The sequence below is a fragment of the Erithacus rubecula genome, assembly GCF_903797595.1.
Source record: "Erithacus rubecula genome assembly, chromosome: 1".
Taxonomy (NCBI): Eukaryota; Metazoa; Chordata; class Aves; order Passeriformes; family Muscicapidae; genus Erithacus; species Erithacus rubecula.
This window is the reverse complement of record NC_136658.1, coordinates 445,331-465,553: the sequence shown is the minus strand read 5'-3', so window position 1 is coordinate 465,553 and position 20,223 is coordinate 445,331. Positions and strand designations below refer to the sequence as shown.

The window sequence follows — 20,223 nt, the reverse complement described above, 5'->3', positions numbered from 1 at the left end:
TGGTGGCATCGTTGTCATATCCTGTGGTGTGTGTCCAGCTCTTTCCAAAGGGGAATCCATTTCCATTTGGGATAGTCAGTGTCTCCTCGGTGTTATTCCATTGCACCCACTTTCTTCCCAGAGCTGTAACATCATTAATTTGGGAGATGTGTGTGGCCACACTCCTGGGGGTGCAGAGGGAGGGGTGTCTGTGCAGGGCCAGGGGCTGGGCTGGCTGATCCTGTGGTGCCTTCCAGCTCATCTTTGGTGGTGCTGGGATCAGCCAGGGCCAGGCTGGGATCTGAGGGCAGGAGAGCACTTTGGGCACGTCCAAACTGCAGGCTGGGAGCTCTGCTCTCCTGTGATGGGATCCCATTTCTGCCCCTCCCCATCCTGGCTCAGTGGGGTTGACAGCAGAAATATGAAATCCCAGGGAATCCCTCCCTAAATCTTTGGAGGAAAATGAAAAGAGTGACCCAAAGATGGTATTTCTCCCATGTTCTTCTGAGCTGATTTTATTCCTCTTTCTGAGGAACATGAAAAAATGAATGAGCCCCAAATTCAACATCTTCCTTGTGTTCTTATCACAGATATCTCAGTGTGGTGCATTTTTTATCGTCCTGTGTTTACTGTAAAACTGTAAAGTTGAAAAGCACAAGTAGGAGATCTATCTCTACCCAAAAACTCTTGTGACCCACAAAAGACACAAATTTAACCCCAAAACCGGATTGTTTTGCTCTTGTGGCAAGACAAGGAACTTCTTTGTGCTGATAAATCCATGATTTCCCATCCTGCTTGACAAAAGGGCAAAATCAGTTTGCAAATGATTACAATTCATTAAAATGCAATTATTTGTGCACTACCCTGAAGTGATGTTCCTGATGAGCTGAGCTAATCCTGTTCCACTTCCAACCTGAATGGAATTGAAATGCAGGACTCAGGGAATGCCTGGGGAGTTTTGGGTGGGTGAAAGGATGAAGGGACTTACAGGGCAAGCCAAAAGCCACAAAACCTCTGGGCCTCATGACCTCACTGCAGTTTTTTGCCATTTGAAGATGAACGTGGTTCTGCTCTGAGTGTGAGGTGGCAGAATCCCCTGCTCCTGCAGTGCTGCTGCAGTGGGAATATTTTGATGAGAGCAGGAAGGCTCTGCTGGTGTTCCACCCCCCTGGTTCCACTTTGCCACCTGGATCATGGATTGCCTGGACAGTGTCATGGAATCAGGGCCAGGAGGGTTGACCCAAGGTGCAGCTGAGTGCTCTTGGTGAGTCTCTTTGGGTTTGGAGCTCCATTTATCCACGGGGTGCTTTGAGCATCCTGGATGAATGCTCCTGTGTGCTGTGCTCAGTGATTCCTGGCTATTCCAGGACCATAATAACAAGGTTTATTATGTTCTTACCCGGCGTGTTGTGACATTGTTGCAAAATTATTGTTTTGTTTCTCCTAAACTCGAGATTTTTTTTGGTAGCAGTAATAATAATAAAAGGCATACAGGCTGATGAATTATCCACCATGTCAGACTGCAGCACAGCAGAGTTTGAAATAGCTGAGAGAGTAAAACAGAAAAATATCTCAATTTACGAGTGAAGCACTAATACACACTAAACTTTGGCTGCACTATTCCTCATCTGGATGTTAGTTTTCTCTTCACAAGCAGACAAGGTTTAGGCTTCTCAGGTGACAAATCTTAACCAGAGCAAAGGGATATTCAGCACAGGCCTTTGGAAAGTGTAAAATGTGGGTTTTGTGCAGGGGAAAAGCACTGCTCCTCAGTCTGGTAAGAAAAGCATTTCCAAATGAATAAACAATCACATTGCACAGGAGGATGAGGGGCAATTCCTTGCACGAGGTGTCAGGTAGGGTGATGTGGCAAATGTGACTTCTTCCAAAGGGAACGGGTGAGGTTTAACATCCCTTTCCGTGAAAAAATTTATCCTGACACATCCAACACCACAATTTGTGCAAATTTGCTTCCCCTGCCTTCCTGTTGATCTGCCATGTGCTCCACGTGCTCCGTGGGTCCCCCTGTGCTTCCCCAGGATCCTCCCTCTGCTGCAGAGGGAATTGAGCTCTGATTAATTCTGCTGCCAGTGATTGCAGAGCGTGTGGGGGACAGCTTCCCCCTAATCTGTGCTCAGTCCCCCAGTTCCCAGCTCAGAAACACTCATCATTATCCCCCAGTCGCACAGGATGAGATGCAGCCTCCCTGATTATGGGGGAAATGACTTTAGCAGCTGCAATTGGGAGGGTGATGCTCAGTGCTACTGCACTGGAATGGAAAGGTGCTTTCCTGGGCACAAATCCTGCAGGATTGCAGGAGAAAAAGGCCAGGGGAACTACAGGCTGTTTCCCCTCCCCTTCCAGCTCACAGGACATGTGGAGTGAGGCACCTTTACTCACCTGGCAGCTGTGGGGAAAGGCTTGCAGGGGTGTTTTGGATGGCCAGCTGTGCTGTTCCTCTGTCTCAGGGCAGCAGCAGCCCTGCCCAGGGGCTCTGCCCTGCTGCAGATCGCTGCAGCAATTCCACCCTGGGTGCCTCAGCTCGGGGGGTGGGAGCAGATTCCCAGCGAGGAGAGAGGGGCAGTCCTGGCAGGGATGCACAGGTCTGTGCCCCAGCACCAGAGCAAAGCACCTGCTGCTGCCTCCCCGGGCTCTCTGTGCATCCTGAGCAAAGCTCTCAGAAGGAAACACCAGCAATTGCAAGGCTTTGACCCGCGTTTTACAGACCATTTCAAACCGGTTTTCTTAGCAAGGCTTGCCCTGGGCTGGGGTTTGGTCAAGCAGGGAGTTGCTGGAGCTGCTGGTGATTTACATTTGCAGCATCTCTTCTCTGTTGAAAAAGGCATTTTGAGGTGCCCCCAAGGGCTCGGGCACCTGATTAGGAGACTCAGAGGTGCTAAGCAAAAGTCAACACCAGAAATCACATGTCGCAGAGGAAAATGAAGGATGTATTAAAGGCAGCTTAATTTTTAATAAGAGCTTTAATTACTTTTTCTTTCACTGTGTCAACATTACCAGAGGAAATCCAAAGCCTCCCCTCCTTGTGTGTCCTTTTCAAATAAAGAGCTGCAAAGAATCATTTTTCCCCTCTGTGAGACTGGAGTACAGATCGAGTTCAGTCAAACTCGTCTCTGATCAGACTGCAATCATTTCTCCAAATGGCTCCATAAATTAAAATATTTGCTCTGTGTTGAGCAGCAAGGGAAGACAGATTGTAGCTCACTCACCAGGAAAGGTCAGCAGCCCCAAATGAAAATGCAAAAACATCAATTGTTTCCATTCACTAATCACATATAATGGGTCTGGCTCACCTGAACTAGAACACATTTGTTATTATAATGCATAATTAAAGTTCTTTTCATTTTGCTGCTTTCCAGATGCAATTATCTCTCTTTTAACAAATGCAGAGAAGGAAACTTCTTGTAAAACTGAAGGTACATTTGACAAATTAGTATAATTAAGAAAATGTCCCTGAAAGAGGAAAAACTTTCCGAGGTTTTTTTTTTTTTTTTTTTCCCTAAGGAACACTGTCAGTTCCTAGTACTTATTGCCTGCCCTTTGTGGCTTCCATGGACAGAAGGATTCTGATTTGGGATGGAAAGCTCTGAGTCAGCAGGGCTGAACCATGAAGCTCTTTTTTGTTTTGCCCTTTCCATCCTCATGTTTTCACTCTGCTTTCAGCACTGTCCTGCCCAAGGAGGGAGCAGGGGCATCTCTCCCTGAACTCCAGCCAGCTGCTGCCTGCCATCCCTTATTTGCAATATCAACAGGTTCACTTAAATCTCACATTCTGAACCATCTTGCCTCTTTCTGGTGCATAATGACTTCCTGTAACTTAATTTTTTTTTAATTTTAAAATTAAATTAAAATTTAAAATTTTAATTTATTTTAAATAACGATGTTAAAGTCAGTGATGGGTTAGAGACATTGGGATCTTCAGGGATCTAAGATTAAAGATTATAATATTAAAAAGAAATGCATGCAGCCATTAATGTAATTTTGAAGTGTAAAGCCTGTCTAATCTAATTTACTGTATTACAGTGTGAGCTGTAATTTTGACTAATTAAAAGTCTCCAGTTCATCTTCGATTGACCAATATTTGCTTTATTAGGACACTTTCTGAGGGATGGAGGGTGCAGACATTTCATTTTCCTTGCTCAGGAGAGCCCAGTCCAACAGGACAGTAGATTTCCACACAAACTCCAGTGGACTTTGGCACTCAGTTTAGAGACAGCAATATTTTACTAATATTCCTCATCCCTTACAATTGTGACTCAACAGAGCATGGCTGGGCCATGGAGCACAGAGCAACTACAAACAAAGCAAAGGGACAATAATCCAATTTAAAGCATTTTCCTCAGACTTTGCAGTGCAGTGTGCACCAGCTCAGGAGTGCTTGCAGTGATTTTCCTGTTTGGTTTGGCAAGGTGTGACCCCTGGCAACACGAAGCACTGCACTGTCTGTTTTGGCCAAGGCAGTGGAACATAAATGATCAAATTAAATGGATGTGATTGCAGGGGTGGGAATGCAAGTTTGGGCAATTATAGTGAAACAAAGTTAGACCTGAAATGGAAAAAATTCTGTGGCATAACTGCAAAAAACACTTCCATAAAGCAACCTGAATTAATAATAATGAATTAATGAGTTAATAATTAATCTTCCACGGCTCTTACAGTGCTTGCACCTCACTTGACAAACGCTGTTTCCAGCCCAGAGGAAGTGTCTTGGTGCATGGCTGGTGAAACAGAGCCAGCAATAACTGCAGGAGTGGGCTGGGGATCCATTAAAGCTGCTGCACCTGGTGGGGGTGAGGGGGACAAAGCCCCCCTGGCTGTGACACTGCAGGGTGACCCCTGGGGAGCTGGGGGTGGGATCCCCAAAGGTGCACAGGAAACTGCAAACACCCTGTTGCTGATGGAGCAGGAGGAATTGCCACTTCCCAACAACCATGCCTGGAGGGATGGGCTCATACATCATCAGGCTAAGGATGTTTATAAATACATTTGAAAAGCAGGAGGGGAAGTAGCAGGCAATTTTGCTTCCAGGACATAAGTCAAGTGTGTATTATTAAGCCTAAATAGCCTGGATTAATCAAATGTCTTACTGGCACTTCTAATAATGACTTTACATTGCAAATTCCATTACCTGGCTTTACCAGCCAGGAGAGAAGCTGCAGAAGATCAATTAAACAAACAGGAAATTACCTTTTCTCTTTATAGTCCATGACTTTCAGCACTGACGATGGTGCCAAGATCCTGCAAATTAAACAGGCATTTGCATAAGATTAATAACTCACTTGCCCTCTCCCCGAGTCACTGTGGCTTTTTAGGGGTGCATCCCCCAGCCCAAGTCCCAGCTTTGCTCAGGGTGGGGATTGTGCCACCAGCAGGTCTGGGGTGCTCTGAGCAGCTCAGAGTTTGGGGGGGCTGGTGGGAGCAGCCTTGGCAGGCACAGGGTCCCTTTGGGGGCCAGGGAACACAGGAATCCTGTAGGGAAAAGTTCTGGTGGCTGCTTTGCACATCCTCACCCAGCAGGGTGGGGGTTCCTCTGCAATGGGAATGGATGCTGTGGCTGTCCCAGTGCTCCCAGCCTGGCTCCTGCAGGTCCTGGCAGATCCCAGGGGCACTGGGATCACTGGGAATGGTTTTTCCTGAGCCCACACAAACAGCTGCAGCTCCAGAGCACAGATCAGCTCCCAGGGAAGCACTGACCCTGGACCCTGCCCGTCCCCTGTGTGTCTCCAGAGCCACAGCACAGCCCTCACCTGGCTGAGGAGGTGGGCAGGGGGCAGAAACTGCCTTTAGGGGCAGTTCCAGAGAGCAGGCACAGAATGAGGGAAGGCAGGAGGTGTGGGGTGAGGGGATGGGGGCAGAGATCCTTACCCAGTCCAAATGAGAATTCACTTTTGCTTAGGGTGAAGAATTACAGGCAGCTCCATGGGAAAAAAAAAACAAACAAAAAAAAACCCCAAAAACCTGTAATTCCTCATTTTGGTACATGAAATGAATACACTTTAAAAAAAAAAAACCCAAATCAACCAATGAACCAAACAAAATACCCCCAGCAGGATTTGCAGTTAATTCCTCCATGATTAAAAGATGCCCAAACACATGAGGCAAACCCAGGCTGAGGGTGATTAAATGCTGAAATGAACCCAGAGACATTTGATAACTGCACAAGCAATTTACTGAAAGTGTTCCTTCTGGTTCTGATGGGCTGCCTGAGCCTTCACCGAAGGAAAATGGGCTTGAGCAGCCCCCAAACACAGATTTTTATGTTCAAAACCTGTGCCAGGAGAAGGAGCAAACTCTTGGATTGTCATGGAAAAGGAGGGGGAGAGAGGTGGGGCTGCAGCAGGGATGATGTTGGGAAATACAGGAAAAGCTGTGTGGCTGAGTAATGGAAATATAAGGGGGAAAGTGAAGGGGAGGGGGTGAAAGTGAAATGAAAAGTGAGAGGGGAGGGGTGACAGCAGAAGGATGATGTGAGCTAAAAACCAAGGCAGGGAACAGAACAGCTGAATAAGGGCTGGAGAGGAGAACTGGGCAAGCTGTTACCAATGTGGGGCTTTTCGGGGAAAATTCTGTGCAAGAATAAAGAATTGAATGTGAGATTCAAAGTAAGGGATGCGCTGGAAAGGGAATGAAGTGATTTAGGAAGGAAAATATTGGCAAGGAAAGTAAATATTGGAGCAGGGTAGAGGAGCAGGAGTGATGAGTGAATAAAAGTAGGTGTGAGAAACAAGCTGGGGCACAGAAGGGAAGCAAAAGGAATTTTGGGAACAGGGACCAGGGCGGTGGCAGAAAGGAGCCAGGGCAGCAGGGGAAAGCAAACAAAACAGATCAGACTGTGCCACCACATGATTCCTTTTTTTCTTAATGTATGTACTCAAATAAAACTTCAAATCCCTCCCATTTTGGACAGAATTCCTCCATGTTCACACATCTTTTATTGGCTGAAGTTTCTCCTGTCTGTCATTCCCCCAAATGGAGTATTTGGTGAACAATACTCAGGGTCCCACTCCAAACATTTCAGTGGGGAGCAGAGCTGGAATCCATCACTAAATGCTGCCCTGTGGCAGCTTTCCCTGGGAAATCCAGGTGGCATTTTGCAGGTGTGTGGATACATATATTGCAATATGTTCACCAGTAAACCAGTGGAGAAGAGTGGAAATTAAGCTTTATAGAACCCCTGATGCTTTGCCTCCTTTAACATAATACCTTTTTATTTTTGTTGTTGTGCTTTTTTATTTTTTACTTAACGGGCGCCCTATTTACTTTTTGTAAGTCTCCTGCCTTAAAATAAAATTGTAGAATACATATAGCCCATGCTCCATAAATCCAAATGCTGGAACGTGGAAATAGTTTTCAGAATAACATTAAGGAAGATCTGTCTTTTTTATGTGTACCAAAGGCACCACAATGACATTTTTAGGTGATGCACATAAGTTTGCCAGTGCAGCAGACCCCGGGGAAATTATGCTAACAATAAAGCACGTGTTTAAAGAAAGATTTTAAAGATTTTTAAAGCTCTGTGGAAAAAAAAAAAAAAAAAAAAAAAAAAAAAAAAAAGAAGAGAAAAAAGAGTAATTTTGTAATTATTGTTTTACATTTTGGGGAGTGGGTTTTTTTTTGAGAGGGCTTCAAGTCAGGCTCGGGATTTATGTGATTTATGGGATTTTTTGGGAGACAGATTACTCTGGGAGCATCCCCTAGCACAGAACCATCTTTCTGTGGGATAACCAGAGTCAAGAGCTGCCCTTGCCCCTGTCTGCCATAAATTGTAATTATTTGCAGGCACAGAGGCTGGTCCTGAGAAGTGGGGCTGTAACACCCTGAATCATTGATTGCAGGTGGGTTTGGGGGCTGCACAGCACCCTAAAATGATAAACTCTGGGCACAGCACTGACCTGGCAGCAGTGGTGGCACCCCCAGCACCACTGAAACCTGTGATTAATCACCACCACTGAATAATGCAAAGGAAGCACTTCCTTATCAGAGCTCCCCACTCGAAGGGAAACCTGATTTCTTTAATAAAATAATCACTCTTGGAGTGGTTTAATCTTTACAACCCCACTGCTGCTGGCAGATGGTTCAGATACGAGGAGCATCTCCAGCACATGCATGATTCAAATGCTCCTTTCCAATAAAGCCTTTGGATGGAAAGAGGGAATTAAACATCAAACCCAGCACTCCCACAGAGTGCTTGGTGTGGCAGCTGGTCAGCTGAGCAGGGAGAGCTGACAGCTCCATCTCTCAATTCATTATCCAAATAATGAACACGGGAGGATTTCATTCAACCAGTGATGCCTAAGAATTGTTAAGAAAACCAGCAGAAAATGCTCCCTAACAGCAAAAAACACCAAAAATGTGTTGGGCACTCTGGATGGAGCCATGCAGCTTCTAGCTGAGCTTTGCTTTTTTTTCTTTCTTTTTTTTTTTAATCCTAATGCCACAATATAATTTCACGTGCTAAGGAAAAATCAGTCTCACTGTTAGAACATCAGAGCAAACCCATGCTCTGCTTTAAATAAAAGGACAAACCTTTGGGTTCTTCATTCCCTCCTTGCTGCAAGGCTACAGCAGCAATCTTCCAAAGGCTTGAGATGTGGAAAACACTTTTCTTTTTTTTAATTTCCAGTGCCATAAGTGCCTTAAATGAAATCCCTCTGGAGAGCAGCCAGTGTAAATCACTGGACATGGGGACATTAGTCAGCAGGAGGGTCTGTGCACAGCATTTCATCCTCACAGGGGATGGATGCTCAAATGGCAAATCACTGAACACCCCGAGAGGGAATTCTGACACACACACAGAGAGCTGAGCCAGGAAAAGCATCACACCTCTCCTTCAGCTGCATTCTTAATTTTAGTTTGAAATTTGAGTTGTTCAATCAGGGGATTGGTGGTAACACATTGAAGTGATGCCATTCTGCTTCATCAGTTTTGGAAATATTTAATTGGATTGAAGCCATCTTTACACATTGTACTAATTACAGTTTACTCTTTGTGGCTAGAGTATTTTATGGACTTTTGATGGAAATTTATTTCTTACAATGAAGTTATGAGGCTAAAAACCCCCTACAATATTTATGCCCAGTAGCATAAACTTTAGTATTTTAAAAACATGAGCAACAATTTAGCAATTCAGATATTCACCTTGTGTGGCCTGGAGATGTTGTATTAGTTTTTCAGATGACTGTCTTTTTTCTCTCTTTAATACTTTTATTACTTTTTTAATACAGTTTTAACCCCTGGGTAAAATTATCCAGGATTTCCCTGCTGGTTTTTTTTTCCAAGTATATATTTACTTCCCTCTCCATGAGTCTAATAATTACAACTAAGAAATCTTTTGGTGTAATAAGTGTAATAGCTACAACTACCATACCTAATTAGCATTATGAATTCCTGATTAACAGTGAAGCTGCTGCAGTGAGTGTCTCAATCTGAGTGTGGGTTGTGCTGAAGGACATCCCTGTCTGGTGCAGATGTGTGCAGATGTGCACAGGAGGTGCAGATGTGTGCAGATGTGCACACGAGGCTGGGATTTAGTGGTTGGGATTTACCCAGGTTTGCCCACACTGCAGGAAGGTGTCTCAGCTGGAGGATTCTCCCGTGGCTCTGGATTTAAGGGATTTGAGGTCCCTTCCCACCCAAACCAGCCTGGGATTCTCTGAACTCTTCTTTGAGGGCAGCATTCCAAGAAGAGAGTGTTCCTGGAGCTGTTTGGGTTCCCAATCCACGCTTGTGGATAATTTAGCACTTGATGTGCAGCTGTCATCAGGTGCAGCAGTGCTTTGTTTACACTTGGTGCTTCAATATTTGCAGATGTGGATGTTGAATAAGGCATTCTTCAGACTCAAATGGCCCTTGGTAGGCTGAGGAGCAGAAATGCTCCAGATTGATAATTACCAAGGAAGCTTTGAAGTGCAGGCACCTCCACTAAGTGTCTTTTCAAGAGCCAGCCATCATTGTGATGAGGAGATGTGGCAGCTCAAAGCACAGGTGCTGATTAAACATCACTCACAGGAGTGGATCTGTTGGAAAATTTAAGTTTAGAGAAAATCCTGAGCCAAACCTGCAGATTTCCTCGTGTCCCCCAACACCAAATGTGTGTCTGGAGCTTCAGGAGAATCAAAACCATAGAGCCAGTGGGAAATCTGGCAACATTTGGCCTCATATTCTTCCTCCATGCCAAGAAAAGCTGAAGGGGGGATCTATTTTTTATCATGAGAATCAGTCAAACCACTTATGCCTCTTTGCAGCTTTTACTTCTAAACTTAAGGGCATTTATGAGCCTGGCCCAATCTGGGCAGAAGGAGGGATGGGGACAATCTCCAGATCAGCTGAATGATTTGAAGCTTTTCTCCAGAGTGAGGGAGCAGCTCCAGAGCCAGGCTGGGTTTTTTGCAGGGTTCAAAGCAGTTTGCAGCTGGGGGATCTGCTGCAGCTCAGGCTTGCCCTGTGTCCAGGCAGCTCTGCCTCCAGGGCAGCTGGAGCCCAGAGGGCAGCAGCCAGAATGGCCCCTGCCAGCTTTAACCTCCCTCTCTGGGAGGGATGGACACTCTGGGATCTGATTTATCCCTGCTTTTCCAGGATAAACTCGGATTTCTGCAGCTCTAATAAAGACCTTATGTTCCTAAGCATCTTAGAGATAATAGTGCTTAATGGGCACTCAGGGAAAGACAGTCTGTGTCATTTTTAAAGACATAACCCTGACATTTATGCACAAAAATGCTGTTTGCTAAATAGCACTCATTTCAAAGCATTGTCTTGGATTTCAAATGTCTTTCTATTCCTGGCTAACAGCTGGAGAAAAATGGCTCATCCTGAAGCAGTTCCATTGCCAATGCAAACTCCCAACTGCTCTGCAGTGGGGCTGGCTCCCCTCCCTGCAGGGTTCTCCCTGGAGCAACTTTCCAGGGCTCTGTGGAGTGAATGGTTCTGTTTCTGTGCTGACAGAGCACAGGAAAACCTGTATTTATTGCTGCTTTCTAAGTGTCACCTCTTGTAGTCACTGCAGAGGACAGTGTGAAGCATTTTCTGTACAGAGTCCTCCTGATTCAGCCAGGTGTCTGTGTCAAAGCAGTGGCTCTGAATTCAGTTTTCCTGGCTCTGGTTTGTTCTGGGGGCCTGTGTGGCCGTGGTTGGTTGGAGGTTTCCTCAAGTGTACAATTGCACTGTACCTGCCCAGAAAATCTCACTGTGTTCATAAGCAGTTGGACACCTCTGAGATGGACTCAGGTAAAAGCAGGAAACAAAACCCCAGCAGTGCCAGCAGTCTTTCAGTCACCATCCCACCAGCTTGCTTTCTACTCTCCTCATCTGCTTTTTATTTCTGCCAAATTCTTTCCCCCTTCCTCAATATAAGAATTGATTTATTTTTCCTGTGGTTGTTCCTTCCCCTCTGCTTTCCTGTGGCCCCTCCATTGCCAGTCCTGCATATGGTCAGCACTGAATGTGTCAGCATGTCTGGGTGTCTCCAAGGGAAATCCTCTCACTCAGACACTCAGCAAAAGCAGGCAGGGCTCTGGAAGGGTTAAAAACACAGCAGGAAGTGAGTTTCTTTTCCAGTGGGACCCTTTAAGTTGTTTCAGCATGGTGGGAGGAATGCTCAGCCAGGAGGGAATTTGATCAAACCTTGCTGGAATCAGGAGAAACGTTTGGAGCAGCCCACGACCCATGGCAGAGAGAGTGCAGGCAGAGGGAAATAAAAAATGTAAAGGAGAAGAGCAACAGTTTTTCAACTTGCTATCAAATTGAGAGCTTGCACCCCAAAAGTGATGCTTCAGTTCCTGCCTGCTGCTGTAAGAGATACCTAAATCAGGTCAACCAGATTTTTTCACTGTCAGTAAAAAGGAAAAAGTTCATTACTCAGAAATTCTGTAACACGAATCATGCCAATTGTGCCTTTGGGAAATATCTCCACTTGCAAGCTGAAGTGAAATTAATCCCATTGGAAAGGGCAGATCCTTGTACCTCAATAAACTCAGCTTCCTCTATATATACATACACACATGTATTTTTATCCCTCTGCTTTCCAAAGGATGGAATCAGGGCTGAATGCACCTTTCTGGAGTGCAGATAATTACAAAGCCTGCCCTGGCTCTCAGGGGGGATATTTTGGGTGGGGAAGCACTTTGGCATTTGCATTTAGCCCTTTTTTGCTGGGTGATGGTGGGGCAGCCACACCCCACACTTGTCTGTAGCAGTTCCACCTCTGGTCATTCACCACCCACGCTGCATGAAAAGGGCAGAAAGGTGAGTGCGTCTGAGAGTTCAGCAAAAAAACCAAGCAGAATTTGAGCAGCCTTGTTAGAGCTGGGAGCAGAGCCTTCCCAAAAGCAGCTGGAATAAAAGCACATCTGGAGCACGGGGCTGGAGTTTGGATGGGCACTTTGGAACAGAGCAGATACCAAATTTGGCAAATTTGCAATGAACAAGCCTAGTCTTCTTTAAAAAATCCCATTTGCTGAGTTGGCCCCTTGGGGCTCGTCCCCTCCCTTGGCAGGGTTGGGATCCTGAGCCTGTCCCAGGTTTCAGCCATGGAATGGAGAGTTCAACCATCACCCCAGCCCTGCACTCATTACATTTAAAATAAAAAATTGCTCCCTTTGGCTGCAAATTTCCTAGAATCTGGAGAAGTTGCCATCTGCAGAGACAGGAGCAAATAACTGCAGAGTGATTTGGGGTGAGGGGGGCTGAAATCCAGGGGGGTAACTTTGCAAAGAAGGTTCTGCTGAGCTGTGGGCAGGAAGGTCTTTGATAATTTTCTGGGGAGGTGAGTGTGGTGAGTGCACAGGCGCTGGTCCCAGCTGGGCAGCACAAGGCACAGGAGAATCTGCCCTTTGCTAAGAGATAAGGATGCCATCCCCTCTCACCTTGCTGGGTCTGTCCATCCTTGAATAAATCACATTACAAATGATGTGCTACAGGTGGAAAGTCAGGTCTGCCACTGACCAGGACTCAGCAGCCTTTAGTTTGTTGTGTAGGATTCACTCCCTGACTGGGGGAGGAGGGAACTGAAAGGGAGGGCTCCAAAATTTACAATTTTCCCCACCTAAGTGCTTCAGCAGCCCAGCATGAAAGCCAGTGCTTGTTTTCCCACTCAGCAATAACAGCTTCATTCCTGGGACATCGTTTATGAATTGAGTTAGCATCGATTTCTTCTTCCTTCCCTGCCTTGTATAATGTCAATTTGTTTTTAAAATGTTGTACAGTAATTACTTTATTTAAATGAATCATCTGACAAACCGGTTCTCCATCAAACTTGTCACTTACTCTGCAATTTTTCTCTTAACCTGGACTTCCCAATAAATTCTGAGCTTGGCTGCCAGTCACCAGCAGAAGAAGGAGAAGAGGCTGTTTCTGGAGCTGCTGGCTTTCACTGGGGATGCATGGATGAAAATGCACAGCACAGCTTGTTTGTGATGCAGATTTATTGAGTATTTCAGCTCCTCTTCAGCAGCTGAACAGGCCTGGAGAGAAGAATCAAGCTCCAGTAGGTGCACACAAGCCTTTTGAGTGCAGTACCCCCCAGCTCAGTCAGGGATATAATAATTATTATTGCCTCCATCAACCCCCTCCAGGGCTTTGGCATGGGATGAGCTTTAAGGGCCACTCCAACCCCAACCTCTCCAGTTTTATCCAGGATATCTCACCAGCAGATAAATCTCTCTCAGAGTTCCTGGGAGTGCTTTCCTGCTCCCTTAAGGTGTGCAAAAAGAACCTGCAGGTGCAGTGATGGTGCAGAGCTTTGATTTGTTTGCTCAGAAAACTCATCCACACAAAACTCACTCCTCCTCTCCCTCCCCCTTCCTGCTGCTCGCTGAGCTTGCACTCTTTTCCAAAAGGAAAAACCTGGCAGAATTCTGCTAATGAAGGATAAAGAGTTCCTGGTGATACATCATTAATTAAAATTAATCTTGCTTTAATAGGCAGTTGATTAGAGGGATGGAAATGGTTCTGGCCCTAGAAGGAGGAAGGGCTTGTGTACAGCCAGGTGTGAAGGTTGTCTCAAGGGTGGTGGAATGAAGTAGTTTTAATTAATTAAAAATAAAAAAAAAATTAAAAAAAAAAAAAAAGGCAGAGAGTGATGGAATGCACAGTAGTGATTTCTGAGGTGGAGGGGTTTTTGCCAAGCCCAAATGCCCATCCTGTTGGAAGTGGGGGAGTGTGGACACCCTTATTTCCAGGCCATCTCAGGCTGTCCCCTGTGCCATCCCCCTCCCCTGGTGGAACATTTTTTTTTTTGGTTTTTGGCTGTTTTCGTGTCTCACACTCTCTTGCATTCACTTGGATGTTTTCTGAGGAGGAGGGAAGAAGTCTCTGAGGTCCTGATACCTGCACATTGTACATGAGAAATCCATGGAGTGTACAAGAAAATTGCTGAAGTTGGCAGATGGTTTAAGCCATGCCAAGGCATTGCTGTGTGTGTGTTCAGGGGTTAAAATAGATAAAATGATGCTGTTTATTCCAGAGGAGCCAGGGGTAACATTACCAGACTGGGGCTGGTAGCCTCCAGGGTCTTCCCTGCTGGATTAAAATTCAAACCAGGTTTTGACTCCAGTGTGTTCCCATTTCTGGCAGTCAGCTAATGCCTGGACTATTCCTGCCATCAGAACTGCAGGAGATTGCAGCTCATGGGCTGGATGCATTCAGATGGTCAGGAATGGCAGAGAAAGGGGCCTCAAATTCAACATGGGCAAAGGGGCTTTGCCAGGATCTGCAGAGCTACTTCAGCAAACATCCACACGCCCAAGTTTCATCTCTAGATGCAGGTTAGACTGGAGCAGGGAGAGCAAGGGCCGTGCCCACCCCTCCCTGCACTAGCAAGGAGCTGGAGAGAAGTTTCCAGGAGCATTCACAATGGACAAGGAACGTGTGTCCTCTTCCCCAGGTGCTTGTGGAGCAGCACTGCAACAGTGAGCCACCCCAGGGGCACAGCAGGTAAAAACTGCTGCAGATAAAAACTGAGCAGCACTGCCTTTTCCCAGGTGAACACCAGGAAATTATGGCTCAGCAGGTGTTTTTCCCTCTTTCTTATTAAGAGGTGAGTAATCCTTCTCATCTGTCTCTGTTCCAACAGGAGGGATATTCGAAACTGTGGAAAATGAACCTGTTAATATTGAAGAACTGGCGTTCAAGTTTGCTGTCACCAACATTAACAGGAACAGAACACTGATGCCTAATACCACATTAACCTATGACATCCAGAGAATTAACCTGTTTGACAGTTTTGAAGCCTCGAGAAGAGGTAAATGTCTCAATTCCTGTGCAGTTACATTTGTGCTTTGTGCCCTCCCCCAGCCTGGTCTCCTTTTCTGCTCTGCCTGTGCCATGTGCACCGTGGAATTAATTTTTCAGAGGTGTTTGAACTGAGCTTCCTGCTGGGCTTGGACCTGCCACGTGCTTTCTGAACAAACCCCACGTCCTGTCTGCATGCTAAGAGCCCCAGATGGCAGGTGGCAAGCCCAAGCAGTTCTTCTTTCCAAAACACAGATTTGCCACCTGGGATTCTGCAGAAAAATGATCACAGGCTCGCAGGAAGCACAGTGGGATGGCACAACCCATAATTAGCACAGGCACCCATTGCTGGTAAATTGTTTTTGTTGTGCTTTAAAGACCAGAGGCCAGTAGCCCCCCTGCCCTGAAATACCAATGCTCAGTGGCCTGGAGGCAGAAATAAGTTTATCTGTTATAAACAGCTATAAGAATTGGAGTGGTCAAGTTTGGAAATTTTTTGCCTCTTCTGCTTTTGTTTTTTTTTCTTGAGAAGGAAAATCATGGCCCAGTTTACTCCCATCTAATTGACTTGCAGGCCAACACTAGAGAGGGGTGATAAGTCACAGCTTTCCTTAAGCTCCATGTGTTTCTTGGCCTCTAGGAAACAAGCTCCAGAATTGATAAAGTGTTATAAAGAGCAGCCCAGTTCCTGGAACTGGAGCATAAAAAACAGGAACCTGACTGGTGAACTGTGACCATTCAAACATCTACTCTATCAAATTTTCCTCGTGCCACTTCAGTTTCTTAGTAAGAGTGGAGGAAAGGAGAATGATTTCAGGGAACATCAAAAAGAGCTTTAATGGCTTTTTGCATCCTTTTCCAGTTATCAGGCACATTCTGGAGCTGTATGCTGTAGGATCTCAAGCATGGTGGATTTATAATCCACATAATCCAGGCTGATGCAGTGTTTCAGATTATTCCCTGTAGGGCAAGAATCTGTTTAATGTGTAGGAAGTTGTCAATCTACATGCAAGAAACTCACACAGACAGCAGTAATTTCTTCTCATCATGAATTATTGAAATTATTTATGGAATTTGCACATTACAGCCAGTGTTCCTTTAGAGAGGCTTCTGAATTGAACCTGGAAAGCCTGTGCACTTCGTGCTGTCTGTGAAACACTCATTTGTAGAATGGAAACAGAAAATAATTGATTTTCTGCCATATTCTATTACAGTCAGAGAGCTAAATAAGATTTAGAGGATCTCAGCTCATTGTGGAAGCTGGTGTACTCAATATTTCACTCAATCAGAGTAATTTCTCAATCCCCAGCCTCACAGGAAGAGCAGCCCTGCAGCTCAGGGCAGGGCTTTGTCCCATCAGGAGCCCTCTTGAAAACACTGGCAGCAAATTTAACCAATGGACAGAAATAGCTGAGCTTGCTTCATCTCTTGTCTGTCAGCCTGCAGAGACACAGGAGACAAAGATAAATGCCAAGACAGCTCTGGGCAGGGCTCTTCAGGCTGAGGCTGGGCACAGGCAGAAGGAAAGCTTTGCTGATGCACTTGGCTGGTTTGGAGGGGTATGAAATGTCAGTGTGTGTGTGTGTGTGTGTGTTCTCTATTTGCTGTGCTGTTGCCAAGGGCTGTAGGCATTCCTACCTTTGCAAACAGGTTATTTATGGAGAGCAGGGGTGCCCTTTGCTGCCCGTGCCCCTGCAGCAGCTGAAGGCAGAAAGGTGCCAGTCCCAAGGGATCCATGGGATCCTGTGGCTGATGCTGTGATCCTGATGCTGTGGCTCAGGGATGGAGAACCTGACACTGCTGTGACATTCCCTGGGCAGTCACAGGGCTCCTGCCTCCTCCAGGATGGAGCCACTCTGAGAAGGGCAGTTCAGGAACCCAGAGATCTGCAAGGCAGCCAGCAGAGGTTTCATTTGTAGGGCCAAGGATATAAAGGTGATCAGTAAAGCTGATTTCAGAGCCACAGTCACACCAGAATCACAGGTGGGGGAAGATCTCTGAGCCATGGAGCCCCAGCTGTGCCCCTGGTGGGATGGGCAGGGGGAGGCTGGGGGCGACCCCCAGGCGGCTGTGGCACTGACAGCTGCTGTGTTCCTGTCCCTGTGTCCATGTGTCCTGTCCGTGTGTCCTGTCCCTGTCCCTGTCCCTGTCTGTGCGCCGTGCCGTGTCCAGCGTGTGACCAGCTGGCTCTCGGCGTGGCGGCGCTCTTCGGGCCGGCGCACAGCTCCTCGGTCAGCGCCGTGCAGTCCATCTGCAACGCGCTGGAGGTGCCGCACATCCAGACGCGCTGGAAGCACCCGGCGGCCGACGGCAGGGACGCCTTCTACATCAACCTCTACCCCGACCACGCCGCCATCAGCAGGGCCGTGCTCGACCTCGTGCTCTACTACAACTGGAGGGTCGTCACTGTGGTCTACGAGGACAGCACGGGTGAGCGGGGCCTGGCGGGGACAGCCCGGGCCTGGGTGTGCCACAGCACGGGCCTGGGTCTCAGGGGACACGGGGACACCCTGCCCTGCTCCCTGTGTGTGCCTGACAGGGGACACCCTGCCCTGCCTCACAGGGAACACAGGAACACCCTGCCCTGGCTGACAGGGAACACCCTGCTCTGGCTGACAGGGAACACCCTGCCCTGGCTGACAGGGGACACAGGGGAACACCCTGCCCTGGCTGACAGGGGACACCCTGCCCTGCCTCACAGGGAACACAGGGAACACCCTGCTCTGGCTGACAGGGAACACCCTGCTCTGGCTGACAGGGAACACAGGGAACACCCTGCCCTGGCTGACAGGGAACACCCTGCTCTGGCTGACAGGGAACACAGGGAACACCCTGCTCTAGCTGACAGGGAACACCCTGCCCTGGCTGACAGGGGACACAGGGAACACCCTGCTCTAGCTGACAGGGAACACCCTGCCCTGGCTGACAGGGGACACAGGGAACACCCTGCTCTAGCTGACAGGGAACACCCTGCCCTGGCTGACAGGGGACACAGGGAACACCCTGCTCTGGCTGACAGGGGACACCCTGCCCTGCCTGACAGGGGACACAGGGAACACCCTGCTCTGCCTGACAGGGGACACAGGGAACACCCTGCTCTGGCTGACAGGGAACACCCTGCCCTGCCTGACAGGGGACACAGGGAACACCCTGCCCTGGCTGACAGGGAACACAGGGAACACCCTGCTCTGGCTGACAGGGAACACAGGGAACACCCTGCCCTAGCTGACAGAGAACACCCTGCTCTGGCTGACAGGGGACACCCTGCTCTAGCTGACAGGGAACACAGGGAACACCCTGCTCTGGCTGACAGGGAACACCCTGCCCTGGCTGACAGGGGACACAGGGAACACCCTGCTCTGGCTGACAGGGAACACCCTGCCCTGGCTGACAGGGAACACAGGGAACACCCTGCTCTGGCTGACAGGGAACACCCTGCCCTGCCTGACAGGGGACACAGGGAACACCCTGCTCTGGCTGACAGGGAACACCCTGCCCTGCCTGACAGGGGACACAGGGGAACACCCTGCCCTGGCTGACAGGGGACACAGGGAACACCCTGCTCTGGCTGACAGGGAACACCCTGCCCTGGCTGACAGGGAACACAGGGAACACCCTGCTCTGGCTGACAGGGAACACCCTGCCCTGCCTGACAGGGGACACAGGGGAACACCCTGCCCTGGCTGACAGGGGACACAGGGAACACCCTGCTCTGGCTGACAGGGAACACCCTGCCCTGGCTGACAGGGCTCTGGGAAAGCTGCTGGCCTCACCAGGCCTTGGCAAGGAGCCCCTGAGCTTTGGATTGCTTCTGGTGGTAGAACCCACAACACAGCCTCAAACTGATCCCAGGTTCTGGAGATCGCCCAGTCCAGCAGCTGACACAGGAATTTGGGATTTTGGGATGCCCCAGAGATGCAGGCTCCACACTCTCCCTGGGCAGCTGTTCCAGGGCTCTGCCCCTCCAGGGACTGAACTTCTCCCTCAGGTTGAGCTGGAACTTGTTGAGTTCCAGTTCGTGGCCACTGCTCCTCATCCTGTCACTGCACCACTGAGCAGAGTCTGCACCTTCCTCTGCCAGCCCTGGGGATATTTGTGCAGATGATGGGATAATTCTAACACCAAGTGCTGTGTACCTGCTCAGCTACAAAAATGCATGATATTAAAGGGATTTCATTTGCAGAGGTATTTACAAAGTAAATTATTCATCAATCATCTTATTAACCCGGAGTCAGGAAAGTAAACATGTCAACTTTGATCAGTATAAACAGTCCTTGGATTTGGGGTTAGGGTGATGCCAGTCAACACAAGCTCTTTTATTTCTCATCCCTGATGTTTGACATTGTTACACCACAAGAAATAAAACCAGGTTGGGCAGGGCTCAGAGTGCCCTGGTCTATGGGAGATGTGCCTGCCCAGGGCTCAGGGGTCAGGCTTTTGCCGTGTCCCCCAGAAACACAGCTGCATTCCTTCCACTGCTGCTTTGCCTTCTCCAGGACCCCACACTCACACCCACACAAGTATTATCCCCACTGCAGCAGGAGAGGCAGGAGTCCCTTCATTTCAATAGTTTGTTTGATTTTGGTCCTTGCCTGTGTTCTCTCTCTATATATATATGCATATTTTTAAGGCAGCCTCTTGCTTCCCCTCAGCAGGAGATCAGGGATGTTTTTGTGGGTGAATTGCTTTCATGGGTAATGAGAGGCTGTAATCACACACCTCAAAGAGCTCTCAGCTATCTTCCCTCGGTTTGGGAGGCAGTGCCAATTACACAGGAGTGCTGAATTTGCCAGTGGAGCTGCACTGTGTCTAAACACTTGGCCAAGGCTCTGGCTGAGCTCCACTGACTTCAGCTAAGGCATGTGAAGCTGTGCCAGCTGAGCAGAGAGCCTGAGAAATCACCTGTGCTTGAGGAGGTAGAGCTGCAAAAGATTCTATGAGATCTCACAGTGCTGAGGACACCAGGCAGGGAAGTTAGGAGGAGGTTTCCTCTATTTTATC

The 20,223-nt window shown here is 47.8% G+C and overlaps 1 protein-coding gene across 1 annotated transcript in view; it reads left to right on the top strand.

Annotated features, from left to right (window-relative positions):
* LOC306809825 (glutamate receptor ionotropic, kainate 1-like) overlaps window positions 1-20,223 on the top strand; it is a 70,998-nt gene that overhangs the window by 10,844 nt on the left and 39,931 nt on the right. Inside the window, 2 exon segments of the mRNA XM_079321710.1 lie at window positions 15,065-15,232; window positions 17,395-17,652. Of these exon segments, the coding sequence (XP_079177836.1) occupies window positions 15,065-15,232; window positions 17,395-17,652 (426 nt within the window).